Genomic DNA, 25,830 nt, shown 5'->3' on the forward strand with positions numbered 1-25,830 from the left:
AAAGCTGGTAAAATGAACCGCCATAGGATCTGGACACACCAAACTGTGGTTAATTTAAAATCCAAGTGGAAGCGTCAGCATGGATTTCTGAAAAATAAGTCATGTCAGACTAACCTGATCTCATTTTTTGACAGAATTACAAGCCTGGTAGATGAAGGGAACGCAGTGGATGTAGCCTACCTCGATTTCAGCAAGGCATTTGACAAGGTGCCCCATGATATTCTTGTAAAGAAGCTGGTAAAATGCGGTCTTGACTATGCTACCACTCAGTGGATTTGTAACTGGCTGACTGACCAAACCCAAAGGGTGCTCATCAATGGTTCCTCTTCATCCTGGAGAAGAGTGACTAGTGGGGTGCCACAGGGTTCTGTCTTGGGCCCGGTCTTATTCAACATCTTTATCAACGACTTGGATGATGGACTCAAGGGCATCCTGATCAAATTTGCAGATGACACCAAACTGGGAGGGGTGGCTAACACCCCAGAGGACAGGATCACACTTCAAGATGACCTTGACAGATTAGAGAACTGGGCCAAAACAAACAAGATGAATTTTAACAGGGAGAAATGTAAAGTATTGCACTTGGGCAAAAAAAATGAGAGGCACAAATACAAGATGGGTGACACCTGGCTTGAGAGCAGTACATGTGAAAAGGATCTAGGAGTGTTGGTTGACCACAAACTTGACATGAGCCAACAGTGTGACGCGGCAGCTAAAAAAGCCAATGCAATTCTGGGCTGCATCAATAGGAGTATAGCATCTAGATCAAGGGAAGTTATAGTGCCACTGTATTCTGCTCTGGTCAGACCTCACCTGGAGTACTGTGTCCAGTTCTGGGCACCACAGTTCAAGAAGGACACTGACAAACTGGAACGTGTCCAGAGGAGGGCAACCAAAATGGTCAAAGGCCTGGAAACGATGCCTTATGAGGAACGGCTAAGGGAGCTGGGCATGTTTAGCCTGGAGAAGAGGAGGTTAAGGGGGGATATGATAGCCATGTTCAAATATATAAAAGGATGTCATATAGAGGAGGGAGAAAGATTGTTTTCTGCTGCTCCAGAGAAGCGGACACGGAGCAATGGATCCAAACTACAAGAAAGAAGATTCCACCTCAACATTAGGAAGAACTTCCTGACAGTAAGAGCTGTTCGACAGTGGAATTTGCTGCCAAGGAGTGTGGTGGAGTCTCCTTCTTTGGACGTCTTTAAGCAGAGGCTTGACAGCCATATGTCAGGAGTGCTCTGATGGTGTTTCCTGCTTGGCAGGGGGTTGGACTCGATGACCCTTGTGGTCTCTTCCAACTCTATGATTCTATGATTCTATGATTCAATAGGCTTGGGGTGGGGGAGAGGTGTGCAAACCTGGAGGAGAGGCTGCCGTCCTGCTCATAATATGAAGCCACGTTTCAGTATGTGGCACCAAGGGAAATTGCCCACCACAACTAATACTTTCAAGTACCCACCCATGTGGTCTGAGTGAACAGGACAGACTTTGCCTGGCACCCAACAATAAAGCTGTCATGTAGATGTCGCTTTCTCCAGCCCCAACTCTGATACAGGTTCCACTGGTCTTTGCACTTTTGCATGATCTGACCTGAAATTCTGGGTGTTGACATATTCCTTCTCTCTCTTGGCCAGGACGTGCTAGATGAGTCCCTCTCTCTGTCCGGACTGCGGATGTGTGGAAGGCACAAAGAGCTGGCGCATAGTGTGGGTCATTGGGGTTGCTTCTTGCTCATGCTCTCCTTGTCAGGGATACGCCTCAGGGAGATGAGAACAGAACTCAAGTAGTCCTTAAAAGCAAGGAGGCGGGAGGGCACAGTACACCTCTAAGGCAACTTACAGCCTGCTTGGTGGCAGCGGTGGGGGTGGAGGCTCCCGGCGGGCACTCATTTGCTGATTCTGCAGGTTTCTTTCCTTCTCCATGAAGTCATCCTCGAATCCCAGAATTCCGGAGAGAGGAAAAGACTTCTGTGGTTAGAGAGGCTTCAGAACCGTTTGGGGAAGTTTCGGGAAAGGAACTTAGAAAATACTTAACTGCAGGAAAATGTTCCTGCCTCCCCACAGCACCACATTTGCCGGACAATTGCCTCTCAGCTTATGCACGTTTAGGAAGGATTGTGGAGGCAACAGGTCCTCCCCTCAAGGCCTTTTCCTCTAAAGGAGGTAGGCTGATCTTCTCCAATCCTCTGGCCACTGCTGAGTTTTCCAAACTTGCTGGCATATTGCGTGTAGCACCTTAACAGCATCATCTTCAACAAAATTTAATAGTTCAGCTGGAATATCACCACTTCCACTGGCCTTGTTATTAGCAGTGCTTTCTAAGGCCCATTTGACTTTGGTCTCCAGGATGTCAGGCTCAAGGTCAGCAACCACACTACCTGGGGTGTATGAGACATCCATATCTTTCTGGTATAATTCCTCTGTGTATACTTGCCACCTCTTCTTGACGTCTTCTGCTTCTGTTAGGTCCTAAAACCAGGAAAGATGTTCAGCGTTTCCTGGGTTTCAGCAATTTCTACAGGAAATTCATAAAGAATTTTGCAGAAATGACGACGCCAATCACGGACTGTCTCAGTGTTAAGAAGAAGTTTCAGTGGACGCAGGCGGCCCAAGAGGGGTTTGAGAAACTAAAGAGGGCTTTCGCTTCAGAGGAGCAACTGATCCACGTCGACCCGGCTCAACCACTACGGGTGGAAACAGATGCGTCGGATCGGGCGATTGGGGCGGTGCTGCTGCAGACAGATCAAAAAGGGGAATGGCGTCCGTGTGCCTTCTTTTCACGGAAGCTCAACAAATCAGAGCAGAACTACACCATCTACGATAAGGAATTGCTTTCGATAGTGGCGGCTTTTAAACAATGGAGGCATTTCCTGGTTGGGGCAAAGCACCAAATTTTGGTGTGCACTGACCACAAGAACTTGGAGTATTGGCGTACAGCACGAGTGTTGTGCCAGAGACAGATAAGATGGGCAGAGTTCTTTGCCAACTTCAACTTCAAGATCCAATACGTGCCGGGAGAGCAGAATGTAAGGGCGGATGCGCTCTCCCGGAAACCTGAGTATATGATGGGGGAAGGGCCACCTGTAGCAAGACTGATGTTTCCAGAGAGCAAATGGTTGTGTGGGGGAATGTTGATCAAGGATGACGAACTGATGCAAATGCTCAGAGACGATGCCTTTGCCAGACAAAAGATGGGGGAGTTAAGAGGGAGAGGGGGTGCCGAGGGTGGTTTTGAAGTGAAAGGGGGGTTACTGTACCACAAAGGGGCCTTGTATGTTCCAGGAGAAGACCTTCGGGGCCGGATCCTCAAGCAACTCCATGACAGTTGTACGGCGGGGCATTTTGGACAGCATAAGACCATGCTACTAGTCACGAGGGAATTTTGGTGGCCGAGGGTGAGAGAGGATGTAAAGGAATATGTGCGAGGATGTGACACGTGTCAGAGGGCCAAAGGGGAAAGGGCGGCACCAGCGGGGTTGCTGGAACCATTGCCCACACCTGGGAAGCCGTGGGAGGTGGTGGGTGTAGATTTTATCACTGATCTGCCCAGATGTAAGGGGAAGACAGCGGTCATGGTGGTGGTTGATCACTTGACCAAAATGTGCCATTTTGTGCCCTGTTTGCACGCCGTAACGGCGGAGGAAACAGCTAGGCTGTTTGTAGAGCACGTGTTTAGGTTACATGGGGTACCTGCAAGGGTGGTGTTGGATCGGGGGGGCTCAATTTACCTCGCGATTTTGGCGCAAGCTCATGGGGCTGCTCCAGGTGGAAGTGAGCTTTACCACGGCGAGACACCCCGAGACCAATGGGCAAGCGGAGAGGGCGAATGCGGTTTTACAACAGTATTTGAGGTGTTATGTAAGTCAGAAGCAGAACGATTGGGTGGACAAACTAGCCCTGGCAGAGTTTGCGTACAACAACGCAGAGAATGTATCCACAGGGATGACACCATTCTTTGCCAATCATGGGCTTCATCCAAGGGCCTTCCCCGGGAGGGGGGAGGAGTCGTGGAGTGTTCCAGCGGCCGAACAATTTGTGGAGGAAATGGAAGCGATCCACAGACAGCTGCAGGTAAATTTGGAAAGGGCTAAGGAGATATACAAGAAGGAAGCCGACAAACATCGGCGATCAGGGGAGGTCATCAGGGTTGGGGACAAGGTGTGGTTGTCCATGCAAGGATTGCCTTGGAAAGGGGGCTGTAAGAAACTCAAGCCCAGGAAGGTGGGGCCCTTTGAGGTTATCCAGCAAATAAACCCGGTGGCGTTTAAGCTCAGGTTGCCAGAAAGCATGAGAATCCATCCGGTGTTCCATAGGTCACTGCTGTTTCCCTACAGGGAGGAAGGAAGGAGAGCGGGTAGTGGGGGAGTGGAAGGCTCACCGCCCGAAATGGAGGAAAGGGAGCAGGGGAACGAGGTCACGGAAATACTGGACTCTCGTTGGAGAGGGGGGAATGTGGAATATTTGGTGGCTTGGGAAGGGGCCCCGGCATCGGAGAATACCTGGGTCCCGGAAGATAGTATGTCTAACAATGAACTGGTAGTGGACTTCCACTATTTCTTCCCGGACAAACCAAGAAGCAAGGTGAGGTCCTTACAAGAGGTGTTTGAAACAACAGACGACGAAGAGGAATTCGAAGGTTTCCCAGCATCGGATGAGGAGGAGGAAGAAGACGAAGGCGTAGACTGGGGAACACCAGGACTTGGGGGTTGGAGGAGTGTGTTTGAAGAGACAGATGAGGAAGAGGGTAGTTTTGCGGGATTCTCTCCAACCACCTCTGAGGAAAGAGAAGGGGACATAGCCAGGTCTCCCGAGCGGGAGGGGGCCTTTGAGGAGGGGGTGGATGTCAGGGAGAGGCAAACGGGAAAAGATGAAAGGACAGAAACCAGCAGTTATAGAGAGCCGAAAGAGATTATAAGCAGCCTGTCATCAGATAGTCAGTCTGACGTAGAGGGGGAGGATAACGAGCCTGGCACAAGTCAAGCTGTACACAGAGTAAACAAAAGGAGGAGCTTTAGCAGACTGGGATGCTGGGTAAGAAGAAAGAGGAAGTAAGATTAGAGGGAACAACTGCGCACAAGGGAAGGACGCTAATCGTAATGCTGGAGATGTACGTTTGAACTTTGTCTAATAAATCAAATAGTTTGGAAACTGGCTGGGAGCCCGGAGCCTTATCTATGCCAGCTGGCCAGCATTAAGCTTCTGACAAAATGATAGATTTTTGCTAGCTTGACTGGTGTCATGTACCACCTTTATATCATTTTCATAATATTCTCTCTTAAGGCATTAGATGCCCTGAATTTCATACCAGTGGTCCATAACTGTTCCCAGTCAGCCATCATTATATTATGTCCAACATCTTGTGCCCATTTAATCATAGCAGATTTTACTGTTTCATCCTGCGTATTCCATTTCAACAGCAAGTTATACATTCTTGACAATATCTTAGTTTTGGGTTCTAACAATTCTGTTTCCAATTTTGATTTTTCCACCTGGAAGCCAACTTTCTTATCTAATTTATATGCCTCCATTATCTGATAATAATGAAGCCAATCTGGCACTTTATTTTTTAACTTCTCAAAGCTCTGCAATTTCAATTTGTCTTCTTCTTGTTCTAAAATTTCCCAATATTTCGGCCATTTGGCCTCCATATTGAGCTTTTTCAAAGCCTTCGCTTCCATTGGTGACAACCACCTTGGGGTTTTATTTTCAGGTAGGTCTTTATACCTTATCCAGACATTAAACAGTGCTTTCCTAACAATGTGGTTTTTAAACATTCTGTGCACTTTGACCTTTTCATACCATAAATATGCATGCCAACCAAAAACATTGTTAAATCCTTCTAAATCCAGAATGTCTGTGTTTTCCAGAAGTAGCCATTCTTTCAACCAGCAGAAAGCTGCTGATCCATAATAAAGTTTCAAGTCTGGCAGGGCAAAGCCTCCTCTTTCCTTTGCGTCAGTTAATATTTTAAATTTTATTCTTGGCTTTTTGCCCTGCCAGACAAATCTAGAAATATCTTTCTGCCACTTCTTGAAACAATCCATTTTGTCAATAATTTGCAATGTTTGAAACAAAAATAACATTCTAGGCAATACATTCATTTTTATCACAGCAATACGACCTAACAGTGAAAGCTTCAAATTAGACCAAATTTCAAGATCTCTCTTCACCTCCGTCCAACATTTTTCATAGTTATCTTTAAATAAGTTCCCATTCTTAGATGTCATATTAATCCCCAAGTACTTTACTTTCTTAACTACTGTCAATCCTGTCCCATTCTGAAACCTTTCTCTCTCATTTTCTGTTAAAGTTTTCTCCAATACCTTTGTTTTTAGCTTATTCAATTTGAATCCTGCCACTTGACCAAATTCTTCAATCAGTTCTAAAACTCTTTTAGTACTAGATTCTGGCTCCTGCAATGTCAAAACTAGGTCATCTGCAAATGCTCTTAATTTATATTGTTTTGCTCCGACCTGTATCCCCTTGACCAATTGGTCTCTTCTAATCATGTTCAAGAGGACCTCCAGGACTGATATAAAAAGCAATGGAGAGATTGGACAACCTTGACGTGTTCCTTTCTCTGTCCTAAATTCCTCCGTCACTACATTATTAACAATTAGTTTGGCCTTTTGTTCAGAATATATTGCACCTATACCATTTTCAAACTGTTGACCTACCCCCATCCCTTGGAGATTCTTCTTCATAAAACTCCAAGAAATATTGTCAAAGGCTTTCTACGCATCCACAAAAATTAAAACTGCCTTAGTATTAATGTTCTCTTGTAATAATTCCAAAATGTCAATTACATTTCTCATAGTGTCAGATAAATGTCTGCCCGGGAGAAAGCCTGCCTGATCTTTATGAATCTCTTCCACTAAAACTGTTTTTAGTCTTTTAGCCAAAATATCAGCAAAAATTTTGTAATCCCCATTTAGCAATGATATTGGGCGGTAGTTCTTAAGCTGTGTCTTTTCAGTCTCTGTTTTTGGTATAAGTGTTATATATGCTTCTTTCCACGTCTCTGGTGCCCTTTTCCCTTCCAGTATCTCATTACAGACTTCCTTCAAGGGTTGTATCAACCATTCTTTCAGAGATTTGTAATATCTGGAAGTCAGTCCATCCGGTCCTGGAGATTTCCCCAATTGCATATTCTGTAGTCCATTTGTTTTCACAAATTGTAGTCCATTTGTTTTCACAAATTGATCTATATCCATCTCTTTCTGGGGCCGTTGTGTATATAGTTGTTTGAAATACTTCTGAAAACACTTTCTAATCTCAGCTGGATTTTGTATAATCTTTCCATCCACTTCCAGATGGGTAATGGTATTTAGTTTTTGTCTTTTTCTCATTTGCCAGGCTAGCAATTTCCCACATTTATTAGCTGTGACGCGTGCCTCCTCCCTCCGTGGCTGCAATTAGCAGGAACTCACTCGAGGCCAGTCGCCATAAATTCCTTTCTTTATTGCTTTCTGACAAGATTACATCCAGCATAAACAAAGCGACCCGTCTCTCACGAGGCGTTGCTCTAACTACTTTCTCTTTTCCCTCTCCCGCGAGACCAACAGAGCGAACGGCCCAGCCCCTTCCGTCTTTCCCTGTGACGTGGATCCCCCTCTCTCTGAAGCACCCCTTCCTCCCCAGACTCACTGCTCTCTTCTCTGTCCTCTGAGGACTCACTGCTGATTAATGGAGACCTCTCTCTGTACCCCCTGATTCTCTCCTCCCTTGCTGCCTGCAGTTCCCTGACATCCACCCCCTCCTCAAGGGCCCCCCTCTCCTCCCTTTCCTGAGAAGAAGCCTCCCCCGATGCATGCTCCTCATGCTTCTCGGGTGTGAATCCTAGGAAAATCTCCTCCTCCTCCTCCTCATCGGTATCATCAAAAACATTACCCCACCCTGTAACACCTGACGGACCCAGACGCTCTTCACTCCCTCCTCCTCCCTCCTGCGTTTCCTCGTGGTCCGAGGCTGAGAACCCCTCAAAATCCTCTTCATCATCCGTCGGCCCAAACGCCCTCTCAGCGAACCTCCTTGCGGGTTGTGGCTTATGTGGAAATAGCTCGTGGAAGTCCTCCACTAAACCCTCCTCCGTGACCCACTCTGACGGTACCCATGTGTTATCTGATCTGGTGGCACCCTCCCAAGCTACAAGATACTCCAGCCTATTACCCTTCCAACGCGAGTCCAATATTTCCTCAATCTGGCGTCCTCGCTCCCTTTCCTCGACTTCTGGCGGTGGCACCTCCCCTTCCCTTCTGCCCGGCCGGTAAACCGACAATAGCGACCGGTGGAACACGGGATGAATTTTCATGCTCTCGGGCAGCCACAACTTAAAGGCCACTGGGTTGACTTGCTGTATGATTTCAAAGGGACCTACCCTCCTGGGTTTGAGTTTCTTACAACCCCCTTTCCAAGGCAAGCCTTGCGTGGATAACCACACCTTATCCCCCACCCGGAGGGTCTCCCCTTCCCTCCGATGCTTGTCTGCTTGCTTCTTGTATACCTCCTTGGCCCTCTCCAAGTTCAACTTCAGTTGCTGCTGAATTGCTTCCATTTCCTCCGCGAACTGTTCAGCGGCTGGTACACTCCACGATTCCTCCCCCCTCCCCGGGAAAGCTCTAGGATGGCACCCGTGATTTGCAAAAAACGGAGTCACCCCTGTGGACACATTCTCTGAGTTATTGTATGCAAACTCCGCCAACGCTAATTTGTCCACCCAATCGTTTGCCTCTTCCCCACATAACAACGCAGGTACTGCTGTAATACTGCATTGACCCTCTCCACCTGCCCATTGCTTTCGGGATGTCTGGCGGTGGTGAAACTTACTTCAACTTGCAACAAACTCATGAGTTTGCGCCAGAACCTGGAGGTGAATCGTGTCCCCCTATCCGAAATGACCCTAGAAGGGACCCCATGCAACTTGAATACGTGCTCCACAAACAATTTGGCTGTCTCCTCAGCAGTTACTGCATGAGAACACGCCACAAAATGGCACATTTTGGTGAGTAGATCCACCACCACCAACACCGCCGTTTTCCCCTTGGACCGGGGCAAGTCAGTGATGAAGTCCACTGATACCACCTCCCATGGCCTCCCTGGTGTTGGCAGAGGCTCTAATAACCCTGCCGGAGCTGCCCTCTCCCCTTTGGCTCTCTGACAGGTCTCACACCCTCGCACATATTCCTTTACATCTTCCCGCACCTTGGGCCACCAAAATTCTCTGGTGACCAACAACATGGTCTTGTGTTGCCCAAAGTGTCCTGCCGTCGAGCTGTCATGCAGTTGTCGGAGGATTCTGGCCCGGAGAGCTTCCCCTGGTACATACAAAGCCCCTCGATAAAACAGTAGCCCCCCCCCTTTTCCTCGAAACCTCCCTCAGCCCCTCTCCCTTGCCCAAGTTCATCCAACTTTCCTCTGGCAAAAGCATCGTCCCGCATCAAGCGTAGCAGTTCATCGTCCTTCACCAATGTTGCTCCGCAAGCCCACCTCTGATCGGGGAACATGAACCGGGCTGTGGGAGGTCCTTTCTCTGCCAGATACTCGGGTTTACGGGATAAAGCGTCCGCCCTCACGTTCTCCTCACCTGGTACGTACTGAATCTTGAAGTTGAAATTGGCAAAGAACTGTGTCCAGCGTATCTGCCTCTGGCACATCACTCTCGCCGTCCGCCAGTACTCCAAATTCTTATGATCCGTGCACACCTGTATCTGATGCTTCGCTCCAATCAAAAAATGCCGCCATTGCTTGAACGCAGACACAATAGCAAGCAATTCCTTATCATAGATACTATAGTTCACTTCCGATTTATTGAGCTTCCGGGGAAAGAAGGCACACGGACGCCACTCCCCCTCCCCATCTTGCTGCATGAGAACCGCTCCAATTGCTCGATCAGATGCATCTGTCTCCACGCGCAGTGGTAGTTCTGGGTTGACATGCAGCAGTTGTTCCTCGGAGGCGAAGACTCTCTTTAGACTCTCAAAGGCCCTCTGCGCCCCATCCGTCCATTCAAACTTCTTCTTGCCACTGAGGCAGTCCGTTATGGGGGTCGCCAGCCGTGCGAAGTCCTTGATGAACTTCCGGTAGAAGTTACTGAAGCCCAGGAACCGCTGAACATCCTTCCTCGTTTTGGGGCTTTTCCACTCCAGCACCGCTTTGACCTTATCCGGGTCCATGGCCAGTCCCTTGTCCGACAGCTTATAGCCCAGGAACTCGACCTCCCTCGTGTGAAACTGACACTTCTCCAGCTTCACCCATAGGCTATGCTCCTTGAGCCTAGCTAGAACTTCCCGCACGTCCTTAACGTGCTGTTCTTCATCTGGAGAGTAAATGAGTATGTCATCCAAAAATGCAGCGCAGTTTTTGTAGAGCAAAGGTCCCAACACGTGGTGCATGAAGGCTTGGAAGCAATGACTACCACACTGTAAACCGAACGGCATAACTAAATATTCAAATGCCCCTAGTGGTGTGAACATGGTAGTCTTCCACTCATCCCCTTCTCGCACCCTGATGAGATTGTAGGCTCCTCTCAAATCCAGTTTGGTGAAAATCTTCCCCTTTCGCACCCTCGCCAATACGTCGTCAATTTTTGGCATTGGGAAGGCCATGGGGAGCGTCTGGGCGTTGATTCGTCTGAAATCCACGATGAGACGCTTGTCGCGCGTCCCCTTTTTGTCCACAAAGAACACTGGGCTTCCGCCTACTGCCCTAGATTCCCTAATGAAACCTCTCCTTAGGTTCTTGTCTATAAAAGCTCTTAAGTCCTCCATCTCCTGATCGGACATAGAGTACCGTTTTCCTGGAGGCAATTTGGCCCCCGGGATCAAGTTGATCTGGCAATCGTAAGGCCTGTGCGGCGGCAGCCTGTCTGCCTCTCTTTCACTGAAAACCTCTGCCAAGTCCATATATTCTGGAGGAATGCCGCCTTTCTCTCCTGCACCCGTAGCCATCACTCTGGCACTAGCAACTTGCGGCTCCTTTACCCCCAAACAGTTCTCCAAGCAATGCGCCGATCCAAACGCCAGGTTACGTTGATGCCAGGAGACCACTGGATCGTGCATGGCCAACCAACTCATGCCCAAAATGATGGGTGGGCCTGCCAGCGTGGCCACATGGAAAGCAATCGTTTCAGAATGCGTCGAAATCCTCATTCTCATGGGGGGAGTTTGATGGGTCACTTCCCCTCCCAACAGTTCCCTCCCATCAATGGTGGTCACTTGTAGTGGAAAATCCAAAGGCAATAAATGCAATTGGTGCTGCGCAGCAAACTCCCTGCTGAAGAAATTGGCGCTCGCTCCTGAGTCCAACAGGGCATAGACCTCCATAGCCTGTCCATTGGGGAGATCCAGCAACACCCTCACAATTATGCCTGGTTGGGGACGTTCTGGTCGGGGCACTAGTTCAGTTCCTTTCCTGCCTGGCTGCTGTTCTGCCCCATTCCCAGCCAGGCACTGGCGTTTCCCTGCTTTTGGACGCCCCCCTCTTCCATCTGGGGGGAAGCCCCCACCATTCCCTGCCAATTGCGACGTTCAGGACACGCTCTGGCAAAGTGCCCTGGTTTCTGGCAGATAAAGCATTTCTTGGCAGCCTGCCTGTTTTCTGCCGCCTTTTGAACCGGCCGTTGAGCCTTTAAATCTTCCCGCGCGCGGGCAGAGTCAATTTCCATCGGCTCCGAGTGAGAGTGACCTTGCACTCCCTCACTTGGTATGCCAGGAATGTGATCACCATGGGAACGCCGGCCTTTGCTCTCAGCCTTCTCTAGCTGCCTCAGCTCCTGCCTGCTGCCCACAGCCAGAGCGGCCTTAACGAGGGAATTCAAGTCCTGGTGTCGGGGACCCCTGGCAAGCTCATCTTTCACTTGCGAACTCAATCCCGCTTTGAACAAAGCTTGCACAGGTTCAGAATCTAAGGTCCACCCAAGTTTATGAATCAGCATAGCAAACTGCGACCAGTACTCCCTCACAGTTGAGTTCCCCTGCCGGAGATCCAATAGCTGCTGCTGAGTCACATCCTCCTCATAGCCAGATGAAAACATAATGTCCATGGCTTCCCAGAACTGCTTGAGATCGCTGAGCGCAGCATTGTGGCTAGCACGCAGTGGGCGTACCCAATCTCGAGCTGCCCCCGTCAAATGGCCTATAAGGAATCCCACTCGGTGACCATCCCCAGCAAAAGCATCTCCTTGCAGTTCCAGGGCATACTGCATGTCCAGTTTGAAGCCAGCGTATAATCTGGGGTCCCCATTGAATTTGCTTACCAGCGTCAAAGTCCGGTTAATTGAAGGCCCTCCATCTGCTGCTGATTTAGCCCTGGCTTCTTCCAAGCGAACTCTTAATTCCTGGGATGTAGCCAATAAATCATTCCTCTCCTTTTCCAGCTGTGCAAGGCGAGCTTCCATTCTGCTTTTGCACTTGCTGGCACTCTCCTCTCAAGTGCTCATTAGCTGGGTTTTATTGAGTTAGAGCAATCTGTGACGCGTGCCTCCTCCCTCCGTGGCTGCAATTAGCAGGAACTCACTCGAGGCCAGTCGCCATAAATTCCTTTCTTTATTGCTTTCCGACAAGATTACATCCAGCATAAACAAAGCGACCCGTCTCTCACGAGGCGTTGCTCTAACTACTTTCTCTTTTCCCTCTCCCGCGAGACCAACAGAGCCAACGGCCCAGCCCCTTCCGTCTTTCCCTGTGACGTGGATCCCCCTCTCTCTGAAGCACCCCTTCCTCCCCAGACTCACTGCTCTCTTCTCTGTCCTCTGAGGACTCGCTGCTGATTAATGGAGACCTCTCTCTGTACCCCCTGATTCTCTCCTCCCTTGCTGCCTGCAGTTCCCTGACATCAGCCGACTCGAATGTCTTTTGTCTCATTTGTCTTATTTTCCATTCAATCTCTTGGTTTATTATTTGCATATATTGTACTTGATATAACTTTATTTCTTTCAAGATTTCTTGCGACTTTGGTTTAGCTCTCAATTTCTTCTCACTTCCCTTTATTTTTCCCAAAATTCTTTCTTTCTTTTCATTTTGGGTTCTCCTTTTTAGTGCATTCTGTTGTATCAAAAATCCTCTCATGATGGCTTTGTTTGCATCCCAGATTACTCTTTTTTCAACTGAAGTATTCATATTTATCTCAAAGTAATCTCTCAAGGTTTGTTGGGCCTTCTTTGTTATTTCTTCATCTCTGAATAGGTTGTCATTCATCCTGCATCTGAAGGAACCAATTGGTATTAAGTTCATTTCCATTTTCACAGCGTTATGGTCGGAGCAAGTTTTGGGGCAGATTTCCACTTTTTTAGTCTTTGGTGCCATACCTCTAGTAATCCATATTTGGTCAATTCTTGTCCATGTCATTTTGGCTTCAGAAAAGAAGGTTCCCTCTCTTCCCAAGGGATTCTTTATTCTCCAAATGTCGACTAGGTCCAGATTGTCTGTCAGTTCGAAAAAAGTTTTCGGTAGTCTACCATCTTTAATAACTACCTGTCTATGTGCTTTATCCATATTTGTAGAAACCACTCCATTCATATCTCCCATCAAAATCACATTATAGTCCAGATAGTCTATCAAAATGTCATGCAACTTCTTAAAAAATTCAGATTTCCCCTCATTTGGTGCATATACACCTACTATCAAGAACTTCTCTCCATGTATTTGAATTTCAATTGCCACAAATCTTCCTTGGTCATCTTTAAAAATAAATTTCGGTGATAGGCTCTCCTTTGCATAAATCATTACTCCTCTTTTTTTCACTCTGTCCGATGAGATAAATTCTTGACCCAATCTTTTATTAATCAATAATTTCCTATGTAGCCTAGTCACATGAGTTTCCTGTAAACAAATCAAATCTAATTGTTCCTTTTTTAACAAATGAAAAACCTGTTTCTTCTTTCGAGGAGAATTTAGACCGTTACAATTCCAGCTTAGTAGTTGCAGAGACATATTGTAGTTACTTTGCTACTCCTCCCACTGCTCCTAGTGCTTCTTCCTCCTCTGTCAGTGGTGCCCCCTTCTCCAAGTTGTCCACACCAAAAAGGATTCTTGCTCTGTCTATTATTCCTCTTCCCGGGGCTCGTTGCTCTTTTCCAAGCCCTTTCTGCAGATCTTCACCGTAATCCTTTAAAAATCTGTCTTTGTCATCCACTGATTTTATCTTTATCTTTTTTCCTTTGAGGCTGAGAGATAGGCCTTGAGGGAATTCCCACCTGAAAATAATGTTGTTACTCTTCAGCAGGGCGACCAAGTCTCTGTAGTTGGCTCTAAGCTCCAAAAGATATTTTGGGATATCTTTAAAGATTTCCACTCTTGATTGATGTATTCTCAGGGCCTTCTCAAAATGCAGACCTAAAATTCTGTCTCTCTCTTCTTTTGTTCTAAAGGTAATCAGGCAGTCTCTCACTTTATTCTTCCTCCCTCCTCTTCCTAGCCTGAAAGCACTCACAATCTTGAATTCTTCTTTTTCCGGATCCAGATTCCAAAAGTCTGCAATTTCCTTCATAAGAAAGTCACTTAATTTATCCTGTTCAAGTTTAGGCACGACCCTGATTCTCAGGTTAGTTTGTTTCTCTTTCAACTCAATCATAGACAACGTTAGCCTCTGGTCTACCAGCTGTCTATGTATCGGTGGTATCTCTTGTCTTGTAACCTCAGCAATCTCTTTAGCTTCCTCCACTGTCTTTCGAAATGTGGCCGATTCCTGCAGTACTTTCTGTATCGTTTCAGTGTTAATAGTAACTTTTTGACCCAAAGTATTAATACTTGCAGTGTTTTGATCAATTTTACTTGAAGCATCCACCACTTTTTTATTTGTTTCAGCTACTTCCAAAGTTAATTTTTTCAAAGATTCCTGAACATTGTCCAAAGTTTCCGCTGCCAGAACTTCTTCAGTTGACATACCTTTTGCTCTGGTTTGTGGTGGAGCTCCCCCTGATGGGCCAGATGCTGATGCTCTTCTTTTTTCAAAAGATTTACCCGACCTTGTTGTTTTTTGAAAAGTCGGCGCTTTCTGGTAACAGCTGTGCTGCTTCACACCCTGAAAGTAGCGGTCGATTTGATGTACCGCGCCACTCACCCCACGTCGCTCCGGAGCCCCGAAACCGGGTCTCCCCGCGAGTAGGGGAGGCGCAAAAGGTACGTGCCGAATCCCAAGCCCACGGTCTTCCTCCGACCGTGGTTTTTTGCGGGTCTCCACCTCGCCGTGGCGGTCAGACCCTTGTTTCAAGAGAGCGGATTCCTCCGAGACGGAGGAAATCCGCCATTTTCCAGAAGCGCCAACCCGGAGGGGCTGTCTCTTTGTGTTTTGCTGGTGCCAAGGGGCTGTCTCTTTGTGCAGGCAACCAACTGGCTTCAGGGGCAAGCTCCTTTGCAAAGCCAGTCTGACTTCACCAAATGCAATGGCAGAGTGACCATTCGGCCCGTGTTCTGCTTCGCTGTGAAATGGCGTGTGTTCCTCAACCCAGAGAACCTCTTTTTCAACGTCAAGCTGGTCTAAGGAAGAAAAGCATAAGAGTTAGTCTTTAATCCCCCCCCCCACATGTGCTGGGAGATGCCTGCACACCGCACATGTAAAGCACGTCTCCTCCCACCCACACCCAAAAAGTCTTGGGAACAATGGTTTGTTAAGGGTGCTGGGAATCGTAGCACTGTGAAAGGAAAACTAAGGTTCTTAGGATTCTTTGGAGGGGGTGGAATGTTGAATACACAGCGGCCACATGGACGGGGACACACACACACACACACACACGCCAGCATAGGTTCAACTTTTAGCACAAAAAGTCTTCAGCCAGATGTCATGCAAGCCTTTGGCAGGGGCAACTTATCATTTTATTGATTTTCCATAACAAACAATTAAAAAGGCGGACAATTTTGCAAAGGAGTGTTGCCATTTAAACTGCTGGTGTGACGTAGGAACCCGAACAAAGAAAAGGAACCAACTACCCAGAGTCTGCTTCCGATTGCCCTTGTTCTCCACCTCCCTCTATCCTAATCAGCCGCAAACAAGAGTTCAGATTTGAAAGCCTTGTTATCACCTCATTCCCTTCAATTAGCCAGCTGCTCTAGCAGATGACATCAGTTCCTTCCCGCTCCCAATATTCCTGCTCCTAACCTGCTTAGCCATAGCCCGGAAGCTGAATCTCAGGGGAACGCCTTTGGGCTGGGAAGGGCTCATCTTTTCTGGGCCTCTTCTCCCCGTCAGGAAGGGGTGCTTGGCTCCTGGCCTGTGAAATGCGCTCAGAATGTAAAGATGCCTTATTTCCAGGGAGCCAAGGGAGAAGGGGGGAATTTGAAATACCTCCAAACCTTCCCACGTCAGAGATGCAGGAGTTGCGTCACCTCCAACTTCCTCAGGGATGAAGCAGCTACGAAAAATGAAACATCCCACCTGGGCACGGTTTCTGAGAGAGCAACAGCAGAAGACGATGAGCATTTGCCCAGTGGAGCATTTGCCCAGTCTGAGAGAGCAACAGCAGAAGATGAGCATTTGCCCAGTGGATTCTGGCTGCTCCGTGAGGGCAGACAGGGGATGACTGCGGTGGCCGCCAGCCCCTTCCCACTCCATCTCAGATATAGAACACATTTGCTCTGCCACTCCTTGGCTCTGGCGCCACCTACTGTTGGCCTCCTTGCCTTCCACCCTCCCAGTCCCAATGAGCACCATCCACCCCTGGTCCAGAGGCACAGAGCAGTAGTTAGGTGATCTTGCGCCCCGGCAGAACCGCCCAGATTGCGCCCCCTAGCCACGGACAAGTTAGCTCTTCTTTCTGCCTCTCCTCCAACCCCCCCACCCCACCCATTCAATTCACCCTGGAAGTACAAGTATCGAAAAGTAAAATGTTAGAGGGTCCCCCCCCCCCCATAGCAATATAATTTGATTCAGCTAGCTGGTCAGTCTACTTTCGGTTTCACTCCTGGCTCCTTGTTAAATTAATACTGCATCAGAAACCTCCCAAGCAGATATCCAAAGTTCTTTGGCATTTCTCCAGTTGTTAATGAGATGTCTCTTCTAGTCCAGGGGAGTCTTTTGATCATCTTCCAGGAAACCAAGAGTCAAAAACCTTGATTTTCCTTTCCCCCCTTTTTCCAGTCATTTCCACACAGTCATTATTAGTGTTATTAAAACCTTATTATATCAACAAATGCAATATTTTTAGTCTCCCTTGCTTTCCTGGTGACTTTCAGCTTAAACACAAACTGCTCTGGAGTGAGAAAAACCCATCACACTTGAAAAGCCCAGCTGGAGGGACCTGGAAGTGTGCGGGGAAGAGCAATTTTGTAGTGGCTTTGTGGCACAGGAGCACCAAGTTCACCAACTGGCTGATTCAGATTGAATCCCATTCAAAAAGAGTGCAATGGTGTGTGTTTCAGCCAGCCATCCGGCTGCTGCAACTATTCCATGGGTGCCACCACACTGTCCTGTCTGTGTGTTTGGAAGGGAATGGGAGCTATGCTCCCCCCGGAGACACGCCACTCCTTCTTCCTTAGCTGTGCTGCTCAACAGTTGAGGCAACCTTCACAGTTCTGGGATGCCGAGGAAGCGAACCAATAGTCACGTTCATCTGTACTGGCTCAGTATGACCTATTCTGACAGATGCTGCCTTTCATATTCACACTCAACGCCCAAGAGCCTTTCCGCTCCAGAGATCTGGGGCTGAACCCAGGATCTGCACGCCAAGGCTGGAGCAAGAAAGAGCCCTTGCCAGCTGGCCACGTTGGGCGCCTGCCTGGAGAGTGGAAGCCGGGGGTTCAAGGGACATTGTGCTGCTCCTGGCAACCCCCACCCAACCCGATGTCCTCCTACGCCTGAATCCCGCTCCCCCCGGGACGCACTTCCCATCCTGGAGCGGCTGGGGTGGGAGCGCTCCCCACCCCCCTTTCCAGACCCCCCTCGTTCTTCTTCTTCATGCCTCGGGTGTTTTCCTGAGTGTATCTTCAGAACAACCCTCTGTGAGGGAGGCTAAGCTGGCCCAAGGACTGGCCCAAGGTAGCTCAACCAAGTTGCCAAGGCCAGCATTTAAGACCCTTTCCCCTTTGATGAGAAAGCCGGGATGAGTCATGCTAGCAGCCTGTGGCCTTGATGGGCTTTGAGGCAGCCCAGTCCAGCTGCTATAGTCCACCTCTGAACCGAGGAAGCGCAACTGGAGAGACAGAGCCCATTACTTTTCTCACGGGACAGAAGCGCACGACTTCCCCCTCCCACTTGCCGCCCGCCCCAGTCTTTCTCTGGTGGCTCAATTTAGTGCGCCAAGCGGCTCATCCCAGGTGGGAATTCGGGTGGCGCTGCTTGCAGAAGGAGAAGCGGCTGGCGCTGTTCTTCTCAGGTAGGACTTCCGGGATCCAGACGAACGTTTTGCCAAAAAGTATGGCTTGACTACTGATTTCCCATTTAAAGGATGGCAAAACGACCTAAGTTTGGCAGACAGGTGAAAAAAACCACGAATTACATTTAAAGTTCTGCGAGATGCAAAGGAAAGCTTGAATTTTAAACTTGCATTTTACAGCTTGTTGCTTGGTGAGGTTAACGGAATGGGGATATTGAGAAAGAAGAGACTTGGAATTAGAAGGTTAGGATTTAAGGTAAGGTTACCAGATTTTTTTCAAAGAATCTGTGGACACTTTTTTTTTTCCAAAAGAGAAAATAGCGCCTCGCTATTCTACAACTCGAGATAACACTGAACTGCTCTGCAGGGTTGTTGTAAGGATTGCAAGTCAAGGCATCCAAAGTGCCTTTGAACATTGAAAAGCCCCTAGTCAATGCTTTGAACTACTGTCGCTTTAAGAAGGAAACTCTGATTAGTAAGAGTTTGGGGAATTAAAAATTGGTTTGTCCTGGGGGCGCTGAAGCTGTGTTCTGGCTTGAAAAGCCAGTGAGACCACTGGGCCATCTAGTTCTGTATGGTCTGCCACAGCCAGCAGCTGCTCTCCAGGATTTCAGAGCTCTGCTTCCCATGAATGGGTTGAAACTGCCGCTTTTTGCATCATGTGCTTCTCCCAGTGGGCCACCCAGAGCCATTTCCTGTATAGCGTTCTACATCCCATGTAGTCCTGCTTCTTCCAGCTCAGTTCAGTTCATTCTGCAACTGTGCAAGTTAGGCCGCATCTGCTTTATGCATTCAAAGCACCATCATGCCCCTTGACATGCTAACAGTTGCATCTTTGTATTCAATCCCTTCAGCACCTTGGACAGCAGTCTCTCAAGGCTCAGCCACAGGTACCTGGTGCCCCATGCTTCCTAGGCCCAGGTCCGTGCTTTAAAGGCACTGTGTCCGAGTGTTTTGTTGTCCCAGGGCTTTCTAATTTTCAGCATCCCTTTCCAGGGCAGCTTTATTTATTTCATGTCTGAAAGGAGTCCTCTGTGCGTGGCAAAGGCTTGTTGCTGGGACAATAGGAGGCTGCCTTATACTGAGTCCCACTATGGCTCTATCTAGCTCATTCTTGTCCACAATGGATGGCAAAAACTCTCCAGGGTTTCAGACAGAGGACATTCTAGCTGGAGATACAACAGATTGAACCGGAGAGCTTCTGCATGTAAGCAGCTGCTTTACCACTAAGCTATGGCCCTTTTAAAGTTCTGTGAGATGCAAAGGAAAGCTTGAGTTTTAAACTTGCATTTGACAGCTTGTTGCTTGGTGTGGTTAACGTAATGGGGGATATTGAGAAACTTGGAGACTTGGAATCAGAAGGGTAGGATTTAAGGTAAGGTTACCAGATTTTTTTCAAAGAATCTGTGGACACTTTTTTTTTTCAAAAGAGAAAAAAATTTTATTTTTTAAAAAATATTTTTTTTAAAAAAATGAGAAGTAATACCTTCTCTTATGGGTCTCCTCTGTCGAGACTTCCGGGTTTGAGCGCCATCGGTCATGGCTGCCTTCCTCTGACTCTCGGAGGAAGAGCTCTTAGAAGGACGGGGTTTTACCGCTACGGCGACGCAAAAACCCCCTGAAACCGTAGGCGGAGGAAGCCTACGGCCGTGGGACTCGGCGGGCACCAAGAGCGCGGCTTCAGAACGTCTCCGGGACGATAAAACAGCCCCGGAGGTCGGAGGGGGGGCCAGCGCGGTGCTGCGAGGCTATCGCTACCTTCTTAAAGCGACGTCGCATTGCCGGGATTGGAGAGCGCTCAACCTCTTCTTGTTACAATTCGGATTACAAAACAGAACAATCGTGAGTAAATTGAAGTAAATTTAAAGGATTTAAATTTGGAGAATTGGAATTGGAAGAAAATCGGGACTTTAAATTTCATTTGGAAAGATTTGATTTGAAGCGGAAAGGCTTAAATAGGAAGTCAGCCTTCCGCTCTGTAAATAGCAAAAAGTAAAAACTGTGTTACTAATATCTTAAAAGAAGAGACTGTAATAATTAACCTGAAGTCTCGGGAAGGACCAGATCCCCCCCAGGACAAGGAGAAGGAGGGGGGGAAATTGGAAAAAACCTTAACTTTCGGACGGAAAGAGGCTGTTGCAGTAGAATCACCGCTCAGGCTCCCAGGTCCTGAGCTGTCAAAATTGAAAGCGCAAGCCTCAGAAAAGGGACTGTGGACGGCTTTTAAAAGGAGAAACATTTGTAACGGAGTTGAAATTGCTACAATAAGAATTTGAACTTTAAAATATTTGTACAATATTGCCCTAAAAGGAAGTTAAAAGACATTTTATTTCTTCTGACTTTGGGACTCTCGGGTCCCCCTGGTGGGCATGGACATTGTTACAAAGTTTCCTGGTAACTTTCCACTGTAACTCTCTATTGTAACTTCTCAACTGACTGATAACAAGTGCAGCTGCAGCCTGACCGTGGGAAAGTATATCTTATGGCAGAAAAAGAAGGAAAAGGAAAAGGAGAATTTTATCAGGAGAAAACTACAAGGTCAGGCAAATCTTTCTTGCCAGGAAGAAGAGGATCTTTAGATCCTACAGGAGGTGCCACTTCACAACCGAAAGGGAAAGGAATGTCTACCACAGATGAACTGATTAGTGCAGGCTTTACAAGACTGCAAGGAGCTATAGATAAACTTACAGAAGAGGTGGCAGAAACGAAAAGAGAGGTGGCAGAAACTAAAAAACAAGTGGCAGAAACGAACAAGGGGATTGCAGAAGCATCTTCTAAAATAGATCAAAATACTATTAGCATAAGACAGAATACAGACTCAATTAAAAAATTATTGGCCGACTCTGCAACAACAAGAAAGATTGCCGAGGATGCCAGGTTGGCAGTCGCTGCTACAGAGGAGAAATTACCACCTATGAACAGACAGCTTGAGGACTACAGAGCAAGGTTTTCCATGATTGAATTGAAGGACAAGCAGACAAACCTGAGGATCAGAGGTGTGCCAGAAATTGAGAAAGAGAGCCTACGGGACCTCCTGACACAAGAATTTGAGAAATCTTGGGGATTGGACTCGGAAAAAGAAGAATTTAAAATACTAAGTGCCTTTCGACTGGGAAAAACAAACAAAAGGATCAAAATCAGAGACTGTTTGATTACATTAAGATACAAAGAAGAAAGGGACAAGATCCTGGGACTACACTTCCAAAAACCGCTGGAAATTTCCCAGTCTAGAGCTGAAATTTTTTGGACTTCCGAGTTGAGCGCCAGCGATCATGGCGGCCCCCTGCTGAGCACTGGAGGGGGAGCTCCGAAAAAAACAGGGTTCTACCGCTACGGCGACGTGGTGAACCCCTGAAAACATAGGCGGAGGAAGCCTACGTCCGTGGGACTCGGCGGGCACCAACAGCGATCCCCTAAAACGTTTCTGGGGCTCAGGAAGAGCTCTGGAGTGTGGAGGGGGTAACGCGGTGCTGAGAGTCAATCGCTTCTTTTTCGGAGAGACGTCGCACAGCCGTGATCGGAGGAGCGCTCAACTTCTTCTTGGGACAAATTGGATTATAAAAGAACTTTCCGTGAGTAGGAGAATTACAAATTTTAAAAGGAAAAGAAACAAATTAAGGAACTTTTGGATTTGGCAAAGTTAAAAAAGCAAGCTAAATTAGAACCGAAGCGGTAAGGTTTAACCAGGAAGTCAGCCTTCCGCTCTGTATATAGCTGGAAACAAATACTTTTGTGTGCCAAACCTTTAAAAGTGCTTTTGAAGAAACGGAATCTGGCGTTTTGATAAGGATTTTCTCCCCCCCTAAGTGGCAGGGAAAAGGGGGGGAAGGACTGGAAACTATATTGCCTGCGTAAGAAAGAGCTGACTGTGGGGGAACCACCGCCCGGCGCGCCCGGCTCTGATCTGTCAATCTGAAAATACAGGGTAAAGGAGGGACTGCAGAGAGAGACTCTGAGATTTTAAGCTCTGCAAACTGGATTATACTGTTAAAAGCTGTGACTGTTTAAGTCTTGTTACTGGGAGGAATTAGCTGCAAAGTTGCTGGGAAGGAGAAGGAGAAGACGGGAGACATTGTTCCCAGGGGCTATTGTATCCCCCTGGTGGACATAAGGATTGTTACAAAGACTGATACAAAGAAACAGAAAGCAACTGGGAATTTTCCACTGTTTGGCTTTAAAATCTGACAGCTTGCTGCAGCTGGGAAAGTGACTGGGGACTTTCCACTGTTTTGACTTCAAGTCTGACAGCTAGCCTCAGCTGGGAGTGACCTTGAAATAAGTTGGTGTGGTATGGCAAGTGATAAGGGAAAACTAGACCAGCTGCAGGAGAAGACTACAAGATCTGGGAAAACCTTTTACTCAGGAAGAAGAGCCTCTATACCAGACCCAATTGGAGGTGCATCTGTACAACCCAAACCAAAAGCTATGTCTTCAACCGAGGACCTTTTTAACACAGGATTTGCAAAAATTCAAGAATCATTAAGTAAATTGACAGAGGAGGTTGCAGAAACAAACAAAAAGGTGTCAGAGACATCTTCTAAAATAGATCAAAATACAGCTTGTATTAAACAAAATACAGATTTAATTCAGCAATTATTGCAAGAATCATCCAAAACAAGGAAAATTGCAGAAGAAGCAAAAGCAGCTGCAGAGGCCACAGAAGAAAAAATACCACCGATCAATAGGCAACTTGAGGACTATAGAACAAGATTTTCCATGCTTGAATTAAAAGATAAACAAACGAATCTCAGGATCAGATCCTTGCCAGAAATTGAGAAAGAAGGTCTTAAGGAATTTCTTGCACAGGAATTTGCAGATTTCTGGAAATTGGATCTGGATAAAGAAGAAATTAAAATAGTAAGTGCTTTTCGACTGGGTAAAACAAGCAGGAGAATCAAGACAAGAGACTGTTTGGTCACCTTTGGATCTAAAGAGGAGAGAGATAAAATTTTGGGACTACATTTCCAAAGGCCTTTGGAAGTTGGTGAATCAAGAGTGGAATTGTTCAGGGACATTCCCAAACATCTCTTAGACCTCAGATCTAGCTACAGAGACTTGGTCACACAGCTGAGAAAGAACAACATCATCTTTAGGTGGGAGTTCCCTGAAGGGCTTTCGTTTAGTATAAAAGGAAGGAAAATAAAAATAAAATCAGTGGAAGATAAAGACAGATTTTTAAAGGACTACGAGGAGGACTTACAGAAGGAATCCTTTAAAGACCAAGACCCGTCCGATACACAAGAGAGAAAAAGGAGAGATATAGCTAAAGCAATCTTGGATTTGGACAAGACGACACCACCGGGACCAGAAGAGAAAGAAGACACATTGGGAGCTACTGGAGGAACATAGCAGACTAATTTCAAGATGTCTCTGCAACTATTAAGCTGGAACTGCAACGGTCTAAACGTGGTTTCTAAGAGAAAATCAATTTTTCACATTCTAAAAAAAGAACAATTGGACTTGATTTGTTTACAGGAAACACATGTAACTAGGCTCCATAGAAAAATTCTAATTAATAAAAGACTAGGTCAAGAGTTTATTTCATCGGACAAAGTTAAAAAAAGAGGAGTGGTGGTATATGCAAAAGAGAGCCTAGCACCAAAATTAATTTTTAAAGATGAACAAGGAAGATATTTGGCAATTGAAATTCAACACCATGGACAGAAATATCTGATTGTTGGCGTATACGCACCGAACGAAGGAAAATCGGAATTTTTCAAAAAGTTGCATGAGACATTGATGGACTATCTGGAGTACAATGTGATCTTGATGGGAGATATGAATGGAGTTGTTTCTACAAATATGGACAAGGCACAACGGCAGGTAGTCACCAAAGATGGGAGACTACCGAAAACCTTTTTTGAACTGACTGATAACCTGGACTTGGTGGATATCTGGAGAACCAAAAATCCTTTAGAAAGAGAAGGAACCTTCTTTTCTGAAGCCAAAAAGACATGGACAAGAATTGACCAAATCTGGATCACAAGAGGACTGGCACCAAAGACAAAAAAAGTAGAAATCTGCCCAAAGACTTACTCCGACCATAATGCTGTAAAGATGGTAATGAACTTACAACCAACTGGTTCTTTCAGATGGAGGATGAATGACTCCCTGTTTAGAGATGAGGAAATAACCAAGAAGGCCCAGAAAACTCTGAAAGACTATTTTGAGACAAATTTAAACACTACGGTGGAAAAAAGAACTGTATGGGACGCAAGTAAAGCTGTTATGAGAGGATTTTTGATACAACAGAACGCACTCAAGAAGAGATTACAACAGGAAAAAAGAGAAAAGATATTGGAAAAGATTAAGAAAGGTGAAAAAAGACTGAGATCAAATCCAAAATCACAACAAATCTTGAGAGAGATAAAGTTATATCAAGTACAATACATGCAAATGATAAATCAAGAGATTGAATGGAAGGTCAGACAAATGAGACAAAGAACTTTCGAATCAGCAAACAAATGTGGAAAGTTATTGGCATGGCAAATAAAGAAGAGACAGAAAATGAATACAATAACAAATTTAGAAGAGGAAGGAAGAATTATTCAGAACCCAGTGGAAATTAGGAGTGCCTTTCATAGATACTTTAAACAGCTTTATTCACAACAACCACAGAAGGAAGCAGATATGGAGGAATTCTTGAAAGAAAATGGGCTACCGGAAATATCTCAAGAAAGTAAATTTAAATTGAGCTGCAGGATAACAGAACAAGAGGTAGAGAGCGCCATCCAAAATATGAAACTTGGCAAGTCCCCAGGACCTGATGGGTTGACGGCAAGATATTATAAATCAATGAAAGACTGGCTAATTCAACCCTTGAAGGATATATGTAATGACATATTACAGGGGAAAAGGACACCAGAAACGTGGAAAGAAGCTTTTGTGACTCTCATACCAAAGACAGAATCGGAAAAACACCAACTTAAGAACTATCGGCCTATATCATTACTTAATGTGGATTATAAAATTTTTGCTGACAATTTGGCTAGAAGATTAAAGAGGGTTTTAGTGGAGGAGATTCACAAGGACCAAGCAGGCTTTCTCCCAGGAAGGCACCTATCTGATAATGTAAGGAATATAATTGACATTTTGGAACTTTTACAGGAAAGAATAAACACAAAAGCAGCTTTGGTATTTGTGGACGCGGAGAAAGCCTTTGATAACATTTCTTGGGGTTTTATGAAAAAGAATCTCCATAGTATGGGGGTAGGCCAAGAGTTCGAAAATGGTATAGGTGCAATCTATTCTGAACAAAAAGCAAAATTAATTGTTAACAATGTTTTGACTGAAGAGTTCAGAATAGAAAAAGGAACACGACAAGGTTGTCCTATTTCCCCTCTGCTTTTTATATCGGTCCTGGAGGTGTTGCTGAATATGATTAGAAAGGACCAGATGGTAAGAGGGATACAGGTCGGAGTTAAACAATTTAAATTAAGAGCATTTGCAGATGACTTGGTTTTGACATTGCAGGAGCCAGAGTCCAGTGTGAAGAGGGTTTTAGAACTGATTCAAGAGTTTGGT

General features: G+C 46.4%; 1 protein-coding gene across 1 annotated transcript in view; it reads right to left on the bottom strand.

The window, feature by feature from the left end:
- The window catches only part of LOC310668769 (inositol polyphosphate 5-phosphatase OCRL-like), a gene marked incomplete at both ends in the record, with an annotated part of 229,188 nt that extends 227,722 nt beyond the window's left edge, over nucleotides 1–1,466 (bottom strand). Inside the window, 1 exon segment of the mRNA XM_083422100.1 lies at nucleotides 1,463–1,466. Within this exon segment, the coding sequence (XP_083278226.1) occupies nucleotides 1,463–1,466 (4 nt within the window).
- Between the last annotated feature and the right edge of the window lie 24,364 nt (nucleotides 1,467–25,830).

This window comes from Podarcis tiliguerta, assembly GCF_965153285.1.
Source record: "Podarcis tiliguerta genome assembly, chromosome: W".
In the NCBI taxonomy this organism is placed as follows: domain Eukaryota; kingdom Metazoa; phylum Chordata; class Lepidosauria; order Squamata; family Lacertidae; genus Podarcis; species Podarcis tiliguerta.